The sequence below is a fragment of the Episyrphus balteatus genome, chromosome 4 (assembly GCF_945859705.1).
Source record: "Episyrphus balteatus chromosome 4, idEpiBalt1.1, whole genome shotgun sequence".
Lineage (NCBI taxonomy): Eukaryota > Metazoa > Arthropoda > Insecta > Diptera > Syrphidae > Episyrphus > Episyrphus balteatus.
In genome coordinates, this window is record NC_079137.1 from 65295505 (window position 1) to 65320833 (window position 25329).

Consider the following 25329-nt stretch of genomic DNA (forward strand, 5'->3'; position numbering starts at 1 on the left):
AATTTGTCTACATCAAAAAATTGAGAAGACCTCAAAGGTCTTAACCAAAAACCTTTTATAATATTCCTGCTTTATGATTTCAGACCTCGAAACTATTATTTCCTTCAAAAAACTGAGAAGACTTCAAAGGTCTTAACCAAAAACCAATTATATTATTCCTACTTTATGATTTAAGACCTCAAAACTATTATGTACTTGAAACAAAATGAGAAGACCTCACAGGTCTTAACCAAAAACCTTTTATATTACTCCTGCTTTATGATTTCAGACCTCAAATCTATTCTACTTCAAAAAATTGAGAAGACATCACAGGTCTTAACCAAAACCCTTTTATATTTTTCCTGATTTATGATTTCAGGCCTCCAAAAATTTGTCTACTTCAAAAAATTGAGAAGACCTCAAAGGTCTTAACCAAAAACCTTTTATAATATTTCTGCTTTCTGATTTCAGACTTCGAAACTATTGTCTCCTTCAAAAAACTGAGAAGACTTCAAAGGTCTTAACCAAAAACCTATTATATTAATCCTACTTTATGATTTTAGACCTCAAAACTATTATGTACCTGAAAAAATTGAGAAGACTTCACAGGTCTTAACCAAAAACCTTTTATATTACTCCTGCTTTATGATTTCAGACCTCAAATCTATTCTACTTCAAAAAATTGAGAAGACATCACAGGTCTTAACCAAAAACCTTTTATATTATTCCTGCTTTATGATTTCAGACCTCAAAACATTCGTCTACTTCAAAAAATTGAGAAGACTTTAAAGGTCTTAACCAAAAACCTATTATATTATTCCTGCTTTCTGATTTCAGACTTCGAAACTATTATCTCCTTCAAAAAACTGAGAAGACTTCAAAGGTCTTAACCAAAAACCTATTATATTATTTCTACTTTATGATTTAAGACCTCAAAACTATTATGTACTTGAAACAAAATGAGAAGACCTCACAGGTCTCAAATAAAAACCTTTTATATTATTCCTGCGTTATGATCTCAGGCTTAAAAACTACTATCTACTTCAAAAAATTGAGAATACTTCACTGGCCTTAACCAAAAACCTTTTACATTTTCCCTGTTTTATGGTTTCAGACCTCAAAACTATTATCTACTTCAAGGATTGATTGTTTAACTGCTAGAACATAAGGTCTACCAATTTGATGTTTAACTCTATTGTTTGTCTAGGTTTTCCTTTGATATGCAACTAACCTCAGCAATAAAGGTATAGAATAGAATAACCTAAGAGACAAGTTTTGTCTTAATTAAAAGCCTATTCGATTGGCAAAAACTCATTTCGATTTGTCGTCGTTGTCGCCACCATCTTTGTCGATAAACCAAAAAATAAAGTCCACACATTCATCATCGTTCTAGTGCCATTAGTATATATACAGGTTTTGGGTATATTAGCATAACAAAGTTCGAGTTCTTTTTGAGACACAAAACAGAAAGAGACGTATTTTCTCTATCATCCAAGAGCAGAAGGTGTGGTGCTTCAAGTCAAAAGTGCATCTAAAATGAGAAATTTTTCACTTTGATTCCGCAATTCAATGAAAAGTAGGATGGACTGTCTGTTTTTTGCCGATTTTATCATCAAACTCTACTAGGGACTATGTGCTGATGAAACTATTAGAAGTTGATATTGTACTCTCTTGAAAGGTGTGTAACAAAGTTTACCATAAACGAACCTTGCAACTCTTTCTCTCTCAAAGGCTGAGACTTAATTGAAATTTCGATTAAAATCGTTTAAAATGCTTCGGTGAATGTGTTTAGGATGATGAATACTAAGAGACATTTAAATTGCTTCACTTTCTTTTTATATGTTATGGTTGCAGAAAATCAAATGCTAATGCATGCAAATGCAAATGCATACGAGTGCAAATGCAAATGCATTCAAATGCAAATTCGGGCAAATGCAAATGTATGCAAAAGCAAATGCATGAAAATGCAAATGCATACAAATGCAAATGAATGCAAATGCAAATTCATGGAAATACATGCAAATGCATGAAAATGCAAATGCATACAAATGCAAATGCATACAAATGCAAATACATGCAAATGCAGTCAAATACGTGCAAATGCATGCAAATACATACAAATGCAAATGCATGCAAATGGACATGCAAAGTACATACAAATGCAAATTCATGTATGCAAATGCAAATGGATGTGAATGCATGCAAATGCAAATGTATGTGAATGCATGCAAATGCGAATGCATGCAAAGTCATGCAAACGCAAATGCTAATTTGCACTAAAATGAAGTTTTGACTATTCGTACTTATTTTTTAGACCACGACTGTTGTTTAATATGATCCATCATATAGAGATGGGAAAATTCACCCTTCAACGTTTTAGTACTCATTTTACATTATTTCGAGAGGTCTGGCGCACAATAAGAGTGAAACGCACCTTTAGGATACCATCGATGTAGATCCTGCGAATATTCAGTACGAATACTGTGAACCATTTTAACAAATGGCAGGCAACAACACGGCGCTTATAGTTAAGAATCCCTTTTCCGTTGATAACATGTATAGTTAAAACGAAGCTCTTTCAAAGTGCGTATACAAGTAGTTATAGTTTATGCGTTCTTCTGACTGGCATTCTGGGATATGATTGTGTAAATGCTATTGCAACGTTAAACGAACATTTCCCACAGAATTAATTTTCCATTTTAACAACCAGCAAAAAGCTTTCTACACTACTGCGTTTGTGTGTGTGGTGCGTGGGTTAATTCATTCCATGCGGTAAGTAAAGAATTTCACTGAGGCAAAATTATGCGTATATGAGGAATTTTGCAAACGATAACGAGAATGATTTTTTTTTTTTATTAATTTTTAAAATGAAAGATAAAAGTGAGTGGAATGTAAGAGTATAAAACATTGGAATGTTACCGTATCAAAGTAATAAGAGCCTTAAGTTGAAAGTTCGTTTTAAATTGCAAGTATTTGTGTGGTTGTATAATACTGATGTAAGGGTTTGGTTTAAATTCAAGTAACATTAATTGAATTTCTATGTTTTCAATCTGAGTTTTGAAGTAACTGCGCTATTTTTTAAAAAGAATTTTCTTAAATAAAACCCATTTTCATAACAGAATTTATTGACAGCATGTAAAAATAAACAACTCTTTGGTTTTTATAAAAAAAAAAAAAAAAAAAAAAACAAAACGAAAACATTTATGAAAACACGAAAAATTGTTATTTTCTTTTCATTTCCATAATATTATCATAAAAGTGTATGCATATCAACAACATAAATTGCACAAAATATACAAAAAAAAAATATAAATAGATTCCCTAGCAATAACACATTTGCGCCCTAAAGTCATTGCAGCAGCAAATGTCAATTGAATATTTTTTTTTTTTCAAAAGAAAAATATCATTTTCCAAATCAAATTTACACAAAGCTTTTACTACTGTCATTCAATTTTCTAAGCACGATTTTTTTTTGCAAAAAAAAAACGAGAATTGAAAATATTCTACAGGAAAATAAAATTGCAAATTCAAATGTGTTAAGTTAAATGAAATAACAGAAAATAGAATATACATATATATAGAGGTAGCTAGTAGGGAAATACAAAAATAAATACTAGATTCACAAGACAGTGGCTCAAATTGTATAAAAATGTGAAATATTTTTAATCCTGAATTGAAAATAATTTTATAAAACTGCTGAAATTGAGACTAAAAGGGATTAGACATTATGTTTTTTTTTCTCCATTTGACGAGAGAACTTAACTTTCTATCAAATTATTTCTATTGAGTTTTTGAAGAAAACTAATTGCCTATAAAAGTTCAATCATAAAATTCATATGAACTATTCTTGAAAATAAAATTGTACGTTCAATAGGGTGTATGAGCATTCTTTTTCAGTTTTTTGGTAGCAACGTGAACACAAACATTCTAGCAACTCATTTGTACAACATTTTGAATGTTGATGTTATCTCAAAACTGAAGCAATGAACCAAAATTTTTTAATGGAAGCAAATCGTTTGGGAGAAAATCAGATCTAAGAAACTACAGTTCTATGGGAGGTATACCGTTTATAACGATTTTGAAAAAAAAAACTTTTTTCATGGAAAGATTAACCTTGTCTTAAAACTAATACTTGAATTTTTTTTTATCAAAATCGTAGGAGCCGTTTTGAGAAAATTAAACTTTTCCAAAATTAGTAGGTATATGACAGGTACCGTTATTTTTGGTCTAAAAAATTAATTCCAAAAACCCCCCTGTACAGGAACTAAAAAATGCTACATTTCAAATTTGAAGTAAATCGGTCCATCCGTTTAGGCTGTAGGTTCTAATACAGACCGACAGACATCCTGACAGACTGACGGACAGAAGGACTTTTGAGACCCACTTTTTTCTACGAATGCATAAGTCCATAAATAGTAAGTAGTAGGTACCTATGTCGCAAGTAAAAATTATCAAAATGACTATTTTGGTAGTCAATACCAAAATTATTAAATAGTCAATTTTCAGCTAACAACGGCACAACGGCGATAGTCAAAATGACAATTTCCGATATTTATTATGGCAACCGAAATTTTTTCTACAACTTAGTAGTCAATATGCCAAATTGGTAGTCGATATGACAACGTCGCTAGTCAACATGACAACTTTTTATAGACAATATGAAAAGTTCGGTAGTCAATATGACAACTGCAGTAGTTAAAATGACAACTCTGTTAGTTAATATGACAATCTTGGTAGTCAATGTGACAATTTTATTTTTAAAACTAAAATTGCGAATCTTATATTCAATGGAACGATTTTCAATAGTCAACTTTGGTAATGATTATGACTGCCAAATTGTCATATGGAATACCGAAATTGTCATATTGAATATTTTGGTATTCAATTTGAAAATTTTGCAATTTTGATTGAAGAATAAACTAATATTACAAATCGTTCAAAATGTCCAAACAAATTCAAATAACCTCTCTGGTTTCAGTATCAAGTTGAATAAAACGAAATAAGTGCTTTAAATCCATTTTTTCGGATCCACTATATCGAAATATCAAATTTCAATGGTTCCTCAAGTCCATTTGACATTTTAAAACCTATACCTATAAAATTTATTTCGTGTCGTTTTACAGTTTTACGAAAACTGTACAGCTTTAAACAATAATATTTGACTTGATTTTGTCTGCTCTAAGACCACAGTACGTTGCCATCATCATCATCGTCAACATTGGATCTTTGGTGTGTGCCTCCACCAAGAGTGCAGACGAAAAGTCAACATCACCTCGAGCCAAATCAAATTTGTTCTCCAATACAAAAAAATACACATTCACACACATACATATTATGTATATCCTCTATCCGCTTATACTATAATGTCGATGAACAGTAAAGATAAACAGGAGTTGATACTGTTGCATATGCAATATCTTCGTTTATCCTTTATAGACGACAACCATGTCTTCAGGTATTTTATTTTTCGTTTAAGGTTTCTCGTGTATTTTCAAGTGTTTTCCAGGAATGCTCGCTTGGATATTTTGAATATTTCAGGAATTGAATATAGGAGCTCTATTATGGGAAAAAGTTGATATAGCAAAAAGAATAAATTGATATTTTTGAGGTGTTTTAGAAATAAAATTTAATTTCAAATATTTAACAAACTTTCTATTCTAAAAACTAAAGTAAACTTTGATCAAATTCTAACCATCTAAAAGTTAGAAATAATTTAAAATTTCTGTCTAATGAAAGCAAATACTGACAAAATAAGCACAGTCTTCTCCCATTTAAAACTAAATTTTTTCAATCAAATTTCATCCTCATTCAATGCATAAGTCTGTCTCTATTTCTCTCATAAATAATTTATAAGCCAATTTAATTCAAAAACTATTATTTACCCAGCGTTAGACTCATAAATTCCCATCAAAATCCACAACGACATATGGCACAAATCTAATCCTAAATCAACTATCATCTCATGCCATTCATCAGCCTTGAGTATAATTAAAATCCTTTTTTTTTGTATTTTTTTTTTGTTGAACAAAAAAAAACATTTTCATTATAATTTCTTTTTTGCTAAAACTGAATATACCTATGGGAAAATATTCTAAACTGAAAAATCAGACTGAAAAAAATTCAACACTCTCTTTCTCTATGAACATAAAATTCCCCCAAAATTGACATTTTCTATCCCATTTACGTGAACGAACACAAAAAAAAAGGAAACATAATGTTAAAACAAAATATTCAGGATGTTCCTCTCTAATCCAATCAACAACATTAATTATGTAGGAGAACATGCCTCAATAGCTTTTGCCTCACTCATGTCAAAGCACCATCATCATCATCAACATCATCATGGCTTTATAAAAAATTTAAAATTCTTGTTTTTTTCTGCTATTTTGTTAGGTACAAATCCCGACAGGACAATTGATTAGAGAACCAAACTAGTAAATTTTTTTTGTGTGTGTTTCTTTTATTTGAGTGTTGTTTGAGTTTCTCTCTGTTGGTGATTTATTTAGAGCAGTTTGAAAAAAAAAAGATAAAGATTCTTTTAGTGAAAAAATAACATTTTAACATTTATATTATATGAAATTGAAAGACACCCTCATTTGGGATACACAGTGGTGAATTTCATTTTTATGAGCCTTGAACTTGTCGTTTTTTTCATTTTTTATAGTCAATTTGTGACCATACGCTAATTGCTACTCATGGTCTTTTCATCCTTATATCAGTTTTTCAATGCTTTTTTGAGCTTACAAGTTTTAGAAAAAAATGGGTAAGACATACATTGTTGGTAACTCTTTTTTTTTAAACTCTTTTTTACTCACTGTCACTGTGGCGTATGTGGAACATTTTTTTCTAAAAAATTTACTGTTGGTTAAGACATTTTTTTTTTGCTAAACAAATGATGAAACTATGAACTGAGTGACTCGGATCTCTGAACTGTATAAGAAGCTATAGCCTAAATGGATGGATCAATTCTCTTCTTTTTATGTAGCAGTTTTTGGAGATTGCACAAACGATTTTTTGGAATTCATTTTTTTAGAACCTTAGGTAACGATAACTTTTTTTTTTTATAAAAGTGCAATTTTCTCAAAAACTCCTTTAACAATATTAAAAAATAACAAGTGTGATTTTTTGAGCAGAATCTATCTTTTTACCAAAAAAAGTTTTTTTTCGAAAGTTATTACTAACGGTACCTGTCATGGAACCATTTTTTTAAATTTGAATTTCTCTGAAACGTCTAACCTAAATTTATCAAAATTGTTTATACAAAAGTATTTTATACAGTTTAATATATGTACATACATAAATCAAAAATTAAATTTTGCAAAAACAAATTTTTACATTTTTAAAAACGTTTTGAACTTTAAGAGTTTTTTTGGTGATTCCCTAGAAGAGAAATACAATTTCTTTTAGGACCAACATAAAAGGTATATACTTATTATGCCCAAAATAAAAACTAATTATTTTTCTCGAAAATGGCTCCAAGTATTTCGATTAAAAGAAAAATTAGAACTGGATCACTTAAGCTTAAAATACATCAAAACACAAAAGCAAAAAAAGTACAAAAAGTATTAAAGGTAGGTACAAGATAAAAAAAAAATTTTATTATTATTATTAATAATAACACGGTGTTACAAAAATGAGGTTTTAAAATATACGCGGGCGGAGATCTATCACGTTTTGTAGAGCTAGTCACACTGATTATGAAACGGTATTTAAAAAGTCCCTAACTCCCCCAAAATCTGGAGTTAGGGGCAAAAAACGGTTTTTTTGACCTTCACCCATTGACAAAAATCTAGCTTCGTCAAATTTTTACCCATTTTCGATTTTTTTACAGTTTCTGATAGGATAAATATACCTTTTCAACAATGTATAAAACATGTAACTCGGTTAAACCACCTAGAATTTATAAGCTGTCAAAGTTCAAAAATTCCATTTTTTTGTCATTTACCCAACTTCGACATCAAATTAAAGTATATATTTTTACAACAACATGCTGTTTTAAAAATATATTCTAAAATAATATTTATTTCCAAATCAAACGAGGTATTTTGTATGAAAATCAGTTTAATATTGGCTTAGTAAAAAATTTTTACGATTTCAACCCAGATACAGAAATTTGAACTTTTAGGTATAGAACAAAAATGTTGTTTTGGCACGTAGTGGGATAACTTGATAACTGTAAAACATCGAAAATGGGTAAAAATTTGACGAAGCTAGATTTTTTTTCAATGGGTGAAGGTCAAAAAAACCGTTTTTTGCCCCTAATTCCAGATTTTGGGGGTGTTAAGGACTTTTTAAATACCGTTTCGTAATCAGTGCGACTAGCTCTACAAAACGTGATAGGTCTCCACCCGCGTATATTTTGAGTGTTACAATGTGTAATTATTATTGTTTCATTATTATTTTCAAAAACCGTTTAAAGCAAATTATATTAATAAAGAATAAAAAGCATGGCTTCATGGATCGTTTGATTGACATCTAAAAATTCAAAATATTTTAAAATTGTAAACTTTTTTGAGTTCAAGTTGCTTAATTATTAATTTTATTTTTTTTTTTTTATAAAAAATTTGTTAAATGTGTTTTAAAAAATAAAAAAGACATACAATTCTTTTCTTGTTTTTAAGGAAAAAACACACTATTTTAAATAAATTTGAGCTCTAAGAAAAATATGTAGGTATGCAATTTGACTTCTTTTAATGATAAATCATTAATTTTTTATTTTAAACATTTTTTGACAAAAAAAATGTATAATGTTTGTTTGATATTTTTTAGCACTTATTTATCTATACATAAAATCAAAATTTCAAATAAATTCATTCGACTTTTCAAGAAAAAACAATAAAAATTTTAAAATTTATTTCTGCTTGATTTAGTTTTTAATTTATTTTAAGAGCCTTAAAATAAATAATTCTTTAAAAAAATCCGATAAACAGTCTCCAAACACTTATTGCAACGAAATTTTTTGTAAAAAAAACTTTAAAGCGGTAGTGTTAGAATTGGGAAATATCAAAAAAAAAGTCCATTTTTGTTTTATATTTTTTTTTCATTGATTTTTTTTTTTTAAGTTTTGTTCAAATATGTTATAACTCTGATACTTCATTTAAATGTTGTATGAGTTTTTTTTTCAAAATTTTTATACAAATAATATGCTTATAAAAACTGTTTTTTTTTTTAAAGAATTTAATTATAATGAAATTTTATTTCTTTTTTGTTATTTAATTACTTTATTTTTTGTTATTATGTTTTAGATTTTTTAGGTAAGACTCAATCTTATATTTTATTTTATTAAATGTTTGTATTTAATTTAAAAAGTATGTACCAACAATTTTCGCCCAAAAACGTTTCGGAGAAGCTTAAAGTTGGTTCCAAAAAATGTTTAGTTTTCACTGAATTGATTTTGGAAACTTTACTGAGTCAATTCTTTACTATTTTATTTTATATTTTTATTTTTATTTTTAATTCTTATCAATCAAAATTTTGATTCTTGTGAACATGGCTCCAATACTTGTCAAGTTCGCACCCGATTGCCACCCAATATTATATCCCAAACGACAACGTTTCATTTTCATCTCAATATTATTATTTGCCATGCGGATTAGTTCTCGTTTTCGTATACCAGAATATTTGTTCAATATTGTAGATTCTCGAATGCCTTTAATATGATTCCTGTGGCATCTATCGACATTGTGGGGATATGAGTGTTTTATATCTTTTTGTTTTTATTATTATTTTGGGCTTCGATAAAATAGAGGTATGAGCCCCATCCGATACAAATAAAACTCTGTTGCTTGTGTTGCCACATCATCACTCACTTTTATTCTGCCTGATATGAGATGCTGTTGCTGGTTCGGCTCGTTAAAAATGCAAATCGAACCAAAAAGCCAGAAGAATATTTGATTTCTGCACTTTCCAGTGTGTGAACGACAACAACAACACACATTCATCCATACACAAACACCCATCATCAGCAAAAATTTTGATATCAGCAAAATAGTAGAAAGAGCCTTCGTCCCAAAAAATCATCAGATTTTGAAGAAGAGTGTGAAGAGAGAGAGGGAGAGAAAGAGAGAGAGAGAGGATATGACAACATTTTGAAGTTTATTCATTAAAATTGAGAAAGGTATGTGTTTTTCTATGTTGTATTGTGTAGAGTCCCCTCAACCGGAATTCCGCTCCAATCCGCCATATTCCCACTTGAAAACCCCCCAAAACTTCCATAAAAATGATGCATGACATTGATGGTGTTAGTGGTGATTTTCCAAGTCCAGTCTAGCACCATTGTGCTGCAACTGTTGTCACCATCAAAATATGCACCATTGTCGACACTCATGCAGATATATTTTGAAATCAGCTACAATCCAAAAACCCCCCGTGGGTTAACCCATTAGAAGCGGAATTGCCTTGCCACCCTTTCTCAACCTATACAATTTTTCACACACATAAAGACCACAATAAATAATGTCACAACATGGCAATATTAAGGCTGTGTATGGTTTTTGTGGACCAAAAAACCAAAGTTGGCTGCAAATGCAGTAAAAATCAATCCACACCTCACCTCCTTCCAAAAACCATCACACTTTTTGGTTGAGCGGTGGTGGGTGGCTAAGTTGTGTTGGCGTTATAACGATTTTGAGGTTTTATCAAAAATTTTCCAATTGAAAATTACCAATCAATATTTTTGTGTATTTTTTATTTTTACGGGTGTCACGGGTGGGAAATTGATGGGGTGGAGAAAGGGGAAGTTATTACCATTTCCATTTCGATCCAATTGAGTAGATGCAATCCAATGGGTTTACTTTTTTTTTTTGTTGCTCGTCGTGTGTAGATGCTTAATCCAGTTTGTGAAGTGTAAAGTGAATAATACGCTTTTCACAGTGATAGTGGTTGATGTAATCTCCTCGCCAATCCGATTTATCACGAGATATATTTATCGTTTTGACTGACACACAAAAAATTGCCAGTATTGATTATGTAAAAACTGTCAATATTCACTGCAGAAGAGAATAGCTTTTCTATTTTTTTTTCAAATCTACTTTTCCACTAGATTGGCTTCAAAAATATTGACAAATTATTATTTCGAAATTTTTGTCAAAAATTGAAAACTTGTCAAAAAATGTTTTCGTGAAAAAGTATGAACAGCTCCGACAGCAGAAGGAGCAAATTCAGAAGCAAATTATTGAAAGAACTGGCAGCTAACTATCAGCATGTTGATCGTTGTCAATGTGCCCATAAAGATCGCATTCGAAGTGTTCAAGAAAATTTAAAATAGTACGTTTTTGAATAATTTTTTAAAAAAATAAAAAATTATAATTTTCTTTTGATAGTTCCAAGAAAATGGCCTACTTGCAGACAGTTTTGATTGTTTTGGGAATATTGTGTTTACTATCAATTGGCATCTGTATGGGACTTATTCTTGGATTTGGTCTATCAAATTCTCATGGAACAGCAGGACCTTGTGTAAATTCATTTCCATTTTGGTTTGAAAATGATTGTCAAGTGGGTTTTTGAAAAATCAATTGTACTTGTTTTTTGTAAGAAAAATATATTTTTTACCTTTCTTTTTTGAAGAAAGTTGATTTTGTCAACATTAAAGTATCAATTTTTTTGGGTCAGACTAAAAACAAATAAAAAAAAAAGTTGAAAGTCGCAAAGTCGCTTTTTTGCATATTCAATCTATCAGCTGTCAATGTTGATCTTGCAAACAAGATTATCAAGTTAATATGCGTGAAATGAAGTTCAATGATCGCTTTGACAATAATTTGATCTAGCTTATGATATTCTATTGGCACTTTTACCTACCTTTTTTTAATAATATAATTTGAACAGAAGTTTCTATTTATCTTCTATCTGTCTCTTAATTTCTAGGTAAACAAACATAAAAAAAAATCCCCGAGGCTTAGAGTTTGTGTTGACTCTTGAAGTGTAATAACTTCACACTTTAATATGATAATAAATTTTAGAAATTAAAAAAAGATACCTACACACCTCGTTCTTCTCAAAAATGTACGTCATCAGAGATTGATTAATTTAATTAAGTTAAATAACGTCTGCTGCTGCTCATAGTTAATTTGCATTTTTATTAGCGACTTCCCAAGTATCTTTGAGGTGACTCATACAGAAGGCAGAAATAAACAATCTATAGGCTTTTTAACTGGACCATACATAGTTTGTTTGTTTTCTTAAAAGCCTCGCATATTTGTGTACACAATACTTAGTAATTTTTTTTTTTTTACCGAAGATGATAGGTTATTAAAAATTTTTGTCAAAAACAAAGTGACTAATTTTGGAACATTTTTTTATCGGAGACATAACAAAAATATTGATGTACCAAATTTACAAAAGGAAAAATAAACCATATGGTAAACTTGTTTATACACAACACAGCTTTGAAACAAAATTAAAAATCAAGATGACTAAGCACATCATTATTATCTCTTATCAGTAAACTAAACATTTAACTTAAGATTTTAAGACAATGGCAATTATGTAGAAAAAGATCAAATGGTATGGAAATTTTGAAAATTTGGTACCTACAAAATTATGAACTTATTTTTGTACGTAAATAATTTCGGTTGTTATTTCAAGGGATATTTTTTTATTGGTTTAGAAATGAGGCAATTTTTTAATTTTTAAAATATAGCGATTGGCATTATTTAATAACAATAAAAATTGGCAATTTTGGTTAGAAAAAAAAAAAAACTTAACTTTTTATATATCTAATACTAGCGGACCCGGCGGACTTCATTCCACCTTTTCTAATTTTTATTTACCTTTTTCAATACCAACATAAAATTCTCGTGTCGCGGTGTTTCTTATCAAAGTCCTCCGACACCGGTGAACCGATTTATCTGAGATTCGAAAAACAACTATTTTTCACACCCCTAAATGGTTAGGGTGGACCAAACACCTATTTTCCATACCCTTTAAAGGTTTTTGCGGTTCAACCAAAATTTTCATTATTAAAATGGTTTTTATGTATGAAATTTATTATTTTGCCTACAGCAAATTTTGGGAGTTAATTTTAGAAAAATTAAACCCGAAAAATACACGCTTGCCTAATGTACGTCAAGTCCCGATGAATCGAGCTATCTTAAGTCGTGCTATGTATTGAGTCAAGCTGCCTAAGTCGTAGTGTACAAAGTCGTGTTGTCTTGAGTCGGGCTTTACCTTTCCCACTGTGACGCGAGAATTAATTATATTATAATATTTTGAATTTAATTTTAAAGCTTACCTATTTAAGTAAGAAGTATAGTATTCTAACTTCTCTTTAAGTGAATTTGGCCTTCAAACGACACGTATGCCATCAAAATTCTTGTATACCGAAGAAAACTTCTTTAGTATCGTAGTGATTTGAAACACGATGGAAACGAAAAAACGACACGAAAAATCAATTGATAATAACTTTTTTGTTTTAATAGATATGTACCTAGATGAAGAAAATTTATACTATAGATAGGTAATACAATAAACTATAATTGTACAAAATATAACAATTAATTTCATATTCAAAATCCTGAGATAACGGTGATAAGATGTTTTTCTTTTAAACAAGTTAGAACTTTTGATCTAGAGCACAAACAAATTTGATTTAAGTTTAATTCGCTTGCTGTTAATATTACTTTTCATTTGATATATAAAACATAACTGTACGTGCTCTAAAAGTTGCACAATCTTAAATTGAGAAACTTGAAAAATACCTCAAAATATCTGTGGAGATTTGTTGCCGATGATCAGCCACCAGTGTAGGAAATACCGTAATCTCAGTTTGAAATTTCGACATGGTTGGCTTTAAAAAATTCTTCCTTTTTTTGTAGGCATCGTAAAAATATAGTTGAAGCGTCATATAAAAGGTGAAATAATAAGCTTTCATTTGATATAAAATTTGTTATAGGTTGTAATTTAAAAACAAAATGGATTTAATGGTTGTAGAAGAAAAAATAAAGATTTTTTTTTTTTGCTTTTTTCATGAAAAATGTTTGTGATGAATAATTTATTTTTTACTTTTTGCGCGTTGTAAAAATTTAAATATATGTTTATTCTTTAGGAACATTTTTATGCTTTTTAATGGTGTAATTTTTTTGCAAGAAAAATTATTTTTTAAGGTTTCACTTCTATAACGTGTGAATTGCACACATGATTTTTTTTTTGTTAATCATAAGATTTTTTTTTAATAAATTGTCAAAGAAATAAAATTTTAATTGATGTACAGTACATATATTTAAAAAAAAAATCATTGATCGGTTTTTTAAGTATCGATTTAAAAAAAAAAGGTTTTTGTAGATATAGATATTCGAGGTCAAAGTTAAAAAAAAAATATAAAAACATTTTATATTTTTAAAAAATTTCTAATTCACTGAAACTTCATTATTTTCAAATTAGCAAGATATATTCTTGTAGGGGCTTAAACGTTCTACAAAATATTCCTTGGAATGAAATTGATTGCTTTAACCGTTTAGAAGATATTCGTATCCAAACCAATGCTCACTGATTTCAATAGTTTTCTTATGACCCGTATGCATTGCGATTTGGATACGAATATCTTCTAAACGGTTAAAGCAATCAATTTCATTCCAAGGAATTTTTTGTAGAACGTTTAAGCATCTACAAGAATATACCTTGCTAATTTGAAAATAATAAAGTTTCAGTGAATTAGAAATTTTTTAAAAATATAAAATGTTTTTATATTTTTTTTTAACTTTGACCTCGAATATCTTTAGAATGGTTAGATTAATGAAAAAAGTTAATAAGACCTTTTTTGTGGAACAATCAATTTCCAACAAGAATATGTCCTGCGCGTTTGATCATTATAATTTTTCAATTTGTTACAAAATTAAGAACAAAAAATGAATTTTTAAAGATTTTCTCGATTTTTGGACCTCAAATATCTATCCAACGGTTAGATAAACGAAAAAAGTTTTAAAGCCTTTTTTGTAGAGCGTTCAATTTCCTACAAGAACATGAAAAGAAATTTGCTAAAAAGTCAATTAATAAAAAAATTATTTTTTTTTAGTAGAAGCTTGATGTAAAAATGGAAAATTGCAAAGCCAGGGACCTTCCCATTAATATAAAGAGCTCATATTTGGTGTGTATATTCTAGAGGGGTCTAGAAATCGATTTTTCGGAGTACCAATTCAAAAAAAAGAATTTTCGATTTTTTTGACCCACAATAATGTACATATATTTAAAAAAAATCATTGATCGGTTTTTTAAGTATCGATTTAAAAAAAAGGTTTTTGTTTTAAATCCAAATATTATGATTCCCAAATCCAGCAGTTTTCGAAATGAACTTGTTTTTGTACTGGATTTCACGCAATCCTCATAAATACCGTTAAAAAAATGACATTGTTTTTGTTTTCAATGTTTGTTCTTATCCTTTAAAAAATCAAACTTAGTTACCATCATTATGTAGGTCGTATATTTTTTTTTAAATTGTTACTGGATTAAAAAAAAAAAAACTTTCTTCTGTTGAAACGGATCTTAAAATTCAATAATAGATATCAATACATTCGTTTCTTTCCTTGATGTTAGGACTTTTAACACTATTTTAAATAAATATATTTCTACTTTGTTCAACATTTTTAAGTTTTGAACATTATTTTTGAAAAAAGTAGAAATATTTCTGTTTTAGGAAGTACCCAAACAGACCTCTTCTGTTCTTTTTTTTTCATATCTTAAATGTTGGCATGGAACTTCTTATAACATTTGTTTGTTAATTGAATAAAATATTTCTTCGTCTTTTTAACTAAAAATAAAAATACATTATTCTTATGAAAAGTGAAAAAAAACATATCTATCTTCTAAAATACATTATTTATATAGTTCTGATAAAATTGGCATAAAAAAGTGCAAACCCAGAAATAGTTCTACATAGTAATTTTAATTTGATGGAAAATATCTTTTTATTTGAAGTTTCATGATACATTTATGTATTTTGTGATATAGAGTTCGTAAATAAAACCATTTCACTTAAGTGTTTAATAAAAAAGGAATGATAGACCTTTTCTTCAGAGAATGAAAAGGCTCCAAAAGCATAGACACAATTATTTAATCCATCACATCGACTTGATACCTTTTTGAAATCAATCGTTATAATAACACAATCTATAAACTCAAAACTTCAATTACCTATACAATTCAACCGCACTCAACCTATGAACAAAAAAAAAAAAACATAAATAGGTTAAACCTGATTCCTCATCTAAAAATAATTTCCATCTCTCGATTCCTACCTGGAATCGTGAAAGCAGTTTCATGCTTTTAATTTATAAGCACTGAAACATCATTTATTCATGCCAACTACCAAAAAAAAAAAAAAACATCTATAGATTCATAAAGATTAGAACTCCTCAAAGCAAAAAATAGGTTTTAACAACAACTCTCTTCCAGCCAGTCCGGTTTATGGATACAAAAAATCAAAACAAAACAAAAATAAGTTACAATCATTCCCTATAATTGATCTAGTGGAAGATTTTAACTTGTTTCTCTTCAAAAGATCGAATAACAATCAATTTGAAGAAGAAAAAAAAAAATTCAGATACATTCGTTCAATTATTAGATTAAGTTCTTAAGACGATCCAAGATCATATAAAAACCCTCGTCGAGGTTTCTAGCCTCATCAGTTACTTTAAGCATCTTCCGCGATAGAGTTCATCATGTTTAAGGTATTCGTTTGTGTTTTTGTGTTGGCTGTGGCAGCTGTTAGTGCTGACTACGATTTTAAAGATTCCGAATTCAGTAAGATACTTTTGGGAAGTTTTCTTGTCAAAATTTTATAAGTGAATATTTTTGTTTTAGATGAACTTTTATTCGATGATTTTCAATCGGCTCTTGATGATGAGGAGGCTTTGAGATTCCGTCGTGACACTGAAACAGCTGATGGCCATAAAGAATGCATGAGGGAAAAGCACAATAAGGATAAAAATAACTTCTGCTGTAATGGAAAAGCTGACGAAGCTCATTTAGAAGTCATGAAGGAGGTCAGAAAAGAATGCATGGCTCAAGTTCGTGGTCCAAATCGTAAGTTATAAGTCGACTTCTTGAACTTTTCTTTAACAATCTCTCTCATTCAGCAACTAGCTATGATCCTTTTGACTGTGAACAAGTTAAAGCAATGAAAGAACAATGCGTTTGTACTGCTGAATGCATTTCTAAGCGATTCAATCTCATCGACGAACATGGTGAATTGAAACGTGAATTGGTTTTGGTTAATCTTCGTGCCAAGCTTGGTGACCAAACCCAATGGAAACCAGAAGCTATCGAAGGATTAGTTGATAACTGTTTAGGTGAATTGAATGCTACCAAGGAAATGGAAGCTAAGAAAAATGAATCATTGGAAAAAGAAAGCAGAGAAGAAAAAGTCGGATGCAATCCATATCCTTTACAATTCTATCATTGTTTCTGGAGAGAGGCTGTCCAAAGGTGTCCAGCTGAATTACAAAGTGACCATGGCAAATGCAAGAAAATCAGGGAAGCATTGGCTAAGGGAGATAAATCAATTAAGCCGTTCCTTCATCATTTTGGACCACATGGTGATGATAAGAAAAGTTGGGATTAGATTTTTGAATTGATTTTACACATTTGGAATGATACTTGACTTGCAAATGAATTTTGGAATAAAATATTTATTTTTTTCTATTTGAAACCAATACGAAAGATTTTCTTTTTTTAAATCCGTGAATTAATAATCGAGATGCCTATTAAGATATTTCTCATTGAAATTGGACCAAAAAATACCCAGCCAAAATACTACTTTAATGTTAAAGAATTAATTCAATATTTGATGGAATTACATTGAAAAATTGGAAATTTTGGCCCTCAGACAAACGATGAGTTAGATGTCATTAAAAAAGTATTTTTCCTAAATCAATTGTTCATATGCCGACAAGCCTCAATTAGAGAAAAAAGTAGAGTTGCCAATTTTAAAATTGGGAGCTTTTATGTGGCATATAACTAATAAATACTCTCATATCTTTTTAGCATGGTCAAAGAAGATGAAAATTTTTTAAATGCCATATAACAGCCAAAATAGTGAAAAAAATAATAAAATAATAGGCCTACAAATATGGCACCCCTATTCAAATAAAAAAACATCAAAAAAATCTTTTTTGAACAAAAAAGTTAAATTTTGTGTGCACTTAAAGCCTAAAATGTTTAAAATTTTAAGCTAAATTTGTATTTCTTTCAAAAATACTTTCAAGTTTTCTCTGTGATTAACAGAATTTGAAAAAGGGAAAGACACAAAATCGTTTGAGTCGTTTTTGAAGAACTTTTCTATATATTGGTTGTATGGCAAATACTGTTAATTTAAGTATTAAAAAACACTTCAATTTCCTAAAAAAAAAAAAATATCATCAGTACCTAATCTCCATGCCAATAAGTTAGAAGCATCAGCATGGCCTATTGAAAATACTGAGCTAAAGTGTTGAACGCTGTTGTTGCACACAATTAATCGGCAACCCTACTCAAAAGCTTAAAAAACGCAAAAATTACTCTATCAAATATTATACACTTTGGCCAAAAAACAAGTGATTTTAGTGTTTTTAGCATTTGGATAGGGTTGCCGAGTACTTGTCTGCATTTGCGAGGTAGCACTCGACATTTTTTTTAGATAGAAGAGAGTATTATCTAAAATATGGTTTATAGTTTAGCTTTCTAGTGCATAAAAAGTTATACTGTTTTGTTCAAAGAAGATTTTTGTCAGTGTTGTTTTCATTTGGATTGGGTTGCCACATTTGTAGGGTTACGTTCTTTGTATTATTTTATTATTTTTTTTTTTACTATTTTGACTTTCGTTAGACATTTCAAAAAAATTTTTATCTGGCCAAACAACAAAGATATGAATGTATTAGTTGTGTGATAACTTTTCCTTTAAAATAGGGTTGCCACATGGAAGTTCCCATTTTAGAAGTGGCAATCCTATTTTTTAGTTTTCAGTATCAACTTATCTTTCATTTGACACTAATTTTAACCTTATGAGCTAAGTAACTCGACTTTCGCCTCTCCGACTAATAGATAAAGAAAAAAATCTATAAATTCAAGTTTCAAATATTTAAGCATATTTTGTACAGTAAATAATTTTTTAGGGTCAGAATCTCAGTATTTATCAGAATAATTGACTCGAGTTTATTTTGAACAAATTATTTCAATTTTGGATAAAAATGCACTTCAACCGTCAATACAGTTTGTTTTAGCGTTTTTAAAACAATGCCTACTTTGAAAACTTTAAGAATGTTTATTTTTTTTTATAACAAAAAAACTTCTCATATTTTTTAATTTTTAGATTGAGGTAGGTATATAAAAAAAATTAAACTAATGTGAAATTATTAGAGTAAAATCTAAAATGTAAAAGTATTTTATTAGCATCATTAAATTTCTTAAATTTTCTCTTTAATTTTTTGCCTACTGGTTGTCAACTTCGGTGAAATTACCCCAAAATCTACTATCAAAATTTTCAGGTAAAATTTATCTAAAAACGTGTAATACGAATATTTAAGTTTTGTATATTTTTGTACAGTATCCGACCTCAAAACATTCAATCAAAAAAATATTATTTTTAAGTGTATCACACTTTACTTTAAATACAAAAATCCACATTAAATTAAAATGTCTTCACATAAAAATAAACAGATTTTCTTACTAAATCAAATGCAATTATTTTAAATTGAAAAATTCAAGAAATTCACAAGATTATTTCGCTTTATTAAAAAAAACAAAAGTCTTTTTAGCAAGAAACCATGAAGGTTTCTTCTTAATTCAGTAAAAAAATTCTATTTGTTTTTAGTATACTTTTTTTTTTTCTCCGTGCATCAATACCATATCGCGTTTGTCATTATTTTTCAATAAATTTGAAATGAAACTAAAAATTCATTGACAATATCGATTATATTGTCTCTATTTGATTTATTCTTTTACAATTGTTTAAAAATTGATAAAGGAAGTAGGAACAAATTAATAAATGAAATGAAAATGAAATCTAATTACATGAGTAATATTTTTTATAAACGCATTTTTTCAATCATTCATTGATAAAATTGAATGAATTCATTGATAGATTTTCACTTATAAATATCTTTATAAATATCGACATAAAAATATCACAGGTATTATACGATTGCTCCACATTAGAAATCTATTTGTAATAAAATATTCATTTATTCTTCACTTCAGACAATGATACATAAATAATTTTATAGAAATATCATAAAACTTGCTTCTGATCTTATTAGCAATACAAATGTATAATATTATTTATAATTCAATAAAAAAAATTAAATCCAAACACTTCCGCCGGCACGAGAATGCCCCAAATAAAGTACTACTTTGTGTCAAACAAGTCTTTAAGAATGCATCTGAAACCGAGTTGTAATTCCCCTTCTTTGATCATAAAAATCTATCGACTCACAATGAAAATGTTCAAAGCACGAGGCATTACACGCGAAAGCTACTACCAACTATCTGGGCACAGTTACTATATAAAAGCCAACCTACCAATCTTAGTCAATACCAGTTTCGTTTTGGACCTTTCTCCGTAACGTACCCAAGCTATACCTTCGTCAATAATTATGTTAAAACTTATTGTGTGTTTTTCGGTCTTATTTGTTGTTTCCTTCGTTACAGCTGATTATGACTTCAATGATTCTGATTTTAGTAAGAATTTTATTGAAGACATCAAAAGTTACAATATTAATCAAATCAATCTTTTTAGATGAACTGATTTTCCAAGATCTAACAACAGAAATTGAAGATAAGCCACTTCGAGTTAGACGTGGCGCTGATGTAGAATCTGCATCAGATAATCCAAAAGATAGTCATCGAAAGAAAGCTAAAGAAGAAAAAGATGCTCATTGTTGTAGTGGCGAAAAGGGTAACCCTCAAGAAATAGAAGCTGCAAAAGAGGTCAAAAATAAGTGTATTGCTGAAATTCGTGGTGAGAGTGGAACCGGTAAGTCAATTATATTGTCAAGACGTCAATGAACTTGATCTTAAGTTTGTTTATATATTTTTTTGTAATTTTATTGAACTTGTTTTTGCAGACGATGAACTAGGCTATGATCCACTCAGCTGTGAAGGCGTTCAAGCTATGAGGGAGAAAACAATTTGTGCTGCTGAATGTATCGTTAAGAAGTTGAATTTACTAGACGTTAATGGGGAATTTAAGCGTGATGCATTATTAAATCATACACGCAAGTTAATTGGCGAAAGTAAATGGAAGACACCGGTGTTGGAGGAATATCTTGATGGATGTTTGAGTTCATTGAAAAACTCCACAACAACTTCTACAGAAGTTGAAAAAGAGAAGAGTGAAAAACAATCATGTAATACAGCACCATTGGAATTGCATCATTGCATGTGGAAGAAATTTGTTGAAGGTTGTCCAGTAGAGCAACAAATCGATAGCAAAAAATGCAGAAAGGTTAGGGAACGTTTGACAAAAGGTGATACTTCTTATGCTGAGAAGACTTTTAAGAAACTTTTTAAACATCGTCATTGAAAATATCGAAAGAACAAAAAAAAAGTGTTCAATATTGTGTATTTGAATAAATTGAAGATATTATAAATTATTTTGTCAAATTAGGCTTGTTATTATTTTGAAACTTGAAAAATTGTGTATTTTTGTTCCATCATAACTTCTAAACTACATTTCATAATTTGTGAAATTGTGTATCGTTGGAAGAGTCTTTTTTGTCTGCTGGTTATAGGCTTTTTGACAAAAACTTAAGCTTAATATGACACTCTTTAAACGCAAAATTTCAAATTATTGATTTTAAAGGCCTGAATTTTAACTACCTTTGGCTCTTGGCCTCAACAAAAAATTGCACAAACTTTTGGAAGTTGCGTTGTTTCGGATATTTTGTTTATATCTTTTGAACTTAAGCACAGGTAAGATAGGCATTAAAAAAAAAAATGTTTACACTCATGAAACTTGGCAAAAAGTTTGCTTTTGGGATAGCAACCAAGGATAAGAAAAGTCTATAAAAAAAAAATTGAGTGAAAGGGGGTTTTTCGCCAATAAGAGATAGGTGGTGATGGTCAAAAATATGTATAGGTAGTGAAAAAAGTTGTTTGTGGAATATCATCATATGACACATGTTTTTAAGGTATTTTTTGATGATGAATTTAATGACATTAAAATAAAGTCAATACGATTGCTCTAAGAAAAGTTATTGCCGATTAAAAAAAGGATGTTTGTTTTTTTACTTCAACAGGTAAAATATAACTAATCGAAAAACATGCTACACTGATAAAATTCGGGATGAAGATTTAAGATAAAGTAGGGATTTATAAGGATTTATAAAGTTCTTAAAAATATTTTTGGTAAAAGGGTGTTTTTTTGATGGGTTGAGTTATGTGTGAGAAAGGTATCATAGCAGCTGACATAATTTTTTTTAATTTTTTAAACTTGGTAAGAATGTTTTGTTTTTTACAAGAACTAAGAATCTACAGAGTATACAAAATTTTCTTGAGTGAAAGGGTTTTTTTTTTTTTTTTAAGAAATGATGAAATTCAGAATTAGTATAGGTACCACAAAAACTTTGACAAAAATGTTACACTAATGAAAATTGGTACAAATGTTTCATTTATAACCGAATCCAAGAATCTTAGCCGTCTATAAAAATATTTTAGATGGAAGAGTGTTTTGTTTTTTGTTAAATAAGGAAAATCTGCGATAAGTCCATTAAAATCAATATTATAAGAGGTACCCTTACGAAATTTATTAGAAATATTGTCTTTCCCATGGGTATTACGAATAAAATATGTCTAGGTATACAATTTTTTTTTTTATGTAAAATGGTGTTTTTTTAGGTGTTGGGAAAATGTGGGTATATTGGAAAAGGTAAGTAAAAATAGTGGTACCTGCAATAAGGTATGTTATACTTTTGAGATTAAAAAACATGAATCTAAAGTGTCTATAAGAATATCATTTTTAAAACGGTGTTTTTTTTTTTTTTTTTTGAGTAAAAACAAAAATGATGGGTAAGATAAAAGAGTTTTCATAAAAAAATTTAGGTGAAAGGGTGTTTTTTTTTCGAATAGACAGTAAAATCTGTAATTGGTCCCGAAAAACTAAAGTATGAACTTAAGTATGAACGTTCAATTTGTCATCGAAACCAAAAATAAAATGAGACATTGGCTTTTTTTGACCAATTACATATATTACAGTCCGCGAAAAAACACCCTTCTTCCCAATTTTTTCTTATAGACTTTTTTGATCCTTGATTCTTATCCCCAAAGCAAACTTTTTGCCAATTTTCAAGAGTGTAGCAATTTTCCTTTTTATAATGTGGATTGTATGTACTGTAGGTACTTCATGTACTTTAAGGGCTTTTATTTTTTCTAAGCAAATGTCGCACATCAAAAGCTCTTTAAGTTGAATATTTTCTTTATATTATTGTTCAGTCTTATTTTGATACAACCTTTTTCGAAAAAAAGAGAAAAACAAATGTCTCGACAGAATTTCCTCATCCTATTTAATTAATTTTTTTCTCTTTTGAAAACAACTGATCCAAAAAAAAAAGCAATAAACACAAAAAGACACAAATAGCAGAGAAAGAGACACAAAAAATTAATACTCGATAAAATAATTTCTTCATTACAACATTAGTGCTATTTGTATGCCATTTTATGTAGGTATGTTATTTGTTTCTATTTGCTTATTTTGTTGTTCTTCTATTTTTTGTCTGTTCTTTTTATGTTTTTTTGATATGTCACATAGTTGTCGTTTCCAGTCCAGCAGCGATATAATACGAGTATTATATCCTTTTGCTTTACTCAAACTCCCTACACAATTACCTCCCTAGAAAACATTTCATTAAGATTGTGTCAGAAGCCGGAAATCGATTTCCTATTTACATATTTATGGAAGAAACATCCGTCTATTGAGTTTAGTATTGATTCATTGACCATTAGTTACTATGATGTTATATAGTGAGCCTGTGTTCTTTTGCGTTTTTTTTTTTTTTTTATTTCAAAGGACATGTAAACAGTAATTATCCTTTTTGTATTGTTTTGATCAAAATCTAATGTATCTGATAATATCAAAGAACAATTTTATGGGAATAAGAATTTGGGAGTGGGTATATTTTTTTTTGATTTCCGACGACAAAAGCCACTAATGTAAAAAATAAAAACAAAAACTAACTTGCTCTCTTGAGAAACGAAAATAATTATGAAACTTTAAATTTAATTTTTTTTTAATGATAAATTTCTTAAGGTATTGATTTTGTCAAATTATCCATGCACAGAAAAAAAAAATATATGGTAGTTTTTTCGTAAATATTTATTTTTTGTTTTTATTATAGTGATAAGCGAACCATATTAAAACAATTCATTGAACTTGAAAGGCAATTAACGTGTTTATTTTTGGCATTTTATTTATTTATTTATTCATTTTATTGTTTGTTGTTGTAAAATTATACTATGAATGCTTCCACCTCAAAAATGTGAATTTTTGGAAACTTTTTCTATTTAAAATAAAATGCACGGTTTGGTTGCACATACTTGCTGTTATATGGTAAAAGTTGATTAAAATGTTAAGCTTTTTTTTTAAATTATAAAAGAATAATTTAATTTTAATATTATTAATGTCTAAGAATTTTAAGAAAAAATATAATGTGTGTGGTTTTGGTATGTTATTCAATTTATTGAATAACAATGAATTAAAAAAAAAAAAATTTAATCGTTTTGAAATTGATTTTCTCGCTAACGATTTGACTAATTTTTTTAATAAAAAATAATTTTAGTAACATTATTTTAAAACTTAAGAAATTTTTTTAAACTATATATAATTTGGACTTTTTTTTAATTTTAAATATTTTTTTTTTGAAAAATCAGTATTTTTAAAACGTCTTAATCAATTTTTTTTTTGAAATTTTATTTCTAAACATGTATGTGAAAAAACATTTTGTCCACAAGGACATACAATTTTTTTTTTAATTTTCAAAAATTTTTATAAGTCTTAATTTAAGAGAACTTCATTGAGTGCAAAGTGTGCCTTCATCGAGTAAAAAGTCCTAATTAAAAAGTTTTCATATTGTACGAGAACTTCAGTAATTGAAAAGTTTGCCTTCATGGAGTAAAAAGTCCTCATTAAAAATTCTTCATGTTGTATGAGAACTTCAGTGAGTGAAAAGTATGCCTTCATCGAGTAAAAATTCCCCATTAAAAAGTCTTCATATTGTATGAGAACTTCAGTGAGTGAAAAGTGTGCCTTCATCGAGTAAAAATTCAACATTAAAAAGTCTTCATATTGTATGAGAACTTCAGTGAGTGAAAAGTGTGCCTTCATCGAGTAAAAATTCCTCATTAAAAAGTCTTCATATTGTATGAGAACTTCAGTGAGTGAAAAGTGTGAAT

General features: G+C 28.8%; 2 protein-coding genes and 1 long non-coding RNA gene across 3 annotated transcripts; all 3 read left to right on the forward strand.

Moving 5' to 3' along the window:
* The first annotated feature begins 10801 nt into the window (after positions 1-10801).
* Positions 10802-11568, forward strand: LOC129920109 (uncharacterized). Its single transcript, XR_008773190.1, has 2 exons — positions 10802-11244; positions 11301-11568. It is a non-coding gene; the product is annotated as an uncharacterized LOC129920109 (long non-coding RNA).
* Positions 11569-16490: 4922 nt separating this feature from the next.
* Positions 16491-17577, forward strand: LOC129919474 (uncharacterized). The gene is made up of 3 exons (XM_056000359.1): positions 16491-16710; positions 16771-16992; positions 17046-17577. The coding sequence occupies exons 1-3, from the start codon at positions 16629-16631 to the stop codon at positions 17528-17530; spliced, it is 789 nt and encodes a 262-aa protein (XP_055856334.1). The 5' UTR covers positions 16491-16628; the 3' UTR covers positions 17531-17577.
* Positions 17578-20467: 2890 nt separating this feature from the next.
* On the forward strand, positions 20468-21477 carry LOC129918744 (uncharacterized). Its single transcript, XM_055999456.1, has 3 exons — positions 20468-20622; positions 20681-20917; positions 21009-21477. The coding sequence occupies exons 1-3, from the start codon at positions 20538-20540 to the stop codon at positions 21464-21466; spliced, it is 780 nt and encodes a 259-aa protein (XP_055855431.1). The 5' UTR covers positions 20468-20537; the 3' UTR covers positions 21467-21477.
* Positions 21478-25329: the final 3852 nt, after the last annotated feature.

What these genes read in the sequence shown, in the direction of transcription:
- LOC129919474 (XM_056000359.1), top strand. Translation starts at nt 16,629, where the DNA reads ATGTTTAAGGTATTCGTTTGTGTTTTTGTGTTGGCTGTGGCAGCTGTT. An exon ending in TTTTAAAGATTCCGAATTCA is followed by an intron (nt 16,711 to 16,770) that starts GTAAGATACTTT and finishes TTTTTGTTTTAG; the next exon opens with ATGAACTTTTATTCGATGAT. An exon ending in TCAAGTTCGTGGTCCAAATC is followed by an intron (nt 16,993 to 17,045) that starts GTAAGTTATAAG and finishes TCTCTCATTCAG; the next exon opens with CAACTAGCTATGATCCTTTT.
- LOC129918744 (XM_055999456.1), top strand. Translation starts at nt 20,538, where the DNA reads ATGTTAAAACTTATTGTGTGTTTTTCGGTCTTATTTGTTGTTTCCTTC. An exon ending in CTTCAATGATTCTGATTTTA is followed by an intron (nt 20,623 to 20,680) that starts GTAAGAATTTTA and finishes CAATCTTTTTAG; the next exon opens with ATGAACTGATTTTCCAAGAT. An exon ending in TCGTGGTGAGAGTGGAACCG is followed by an intron (nt 20,918 to 21,008) that starts GTAAGTCAATTA and finishes TTGTTTTTGCAG; the next exon opens with ACGATGAACTAGGCTATGAT.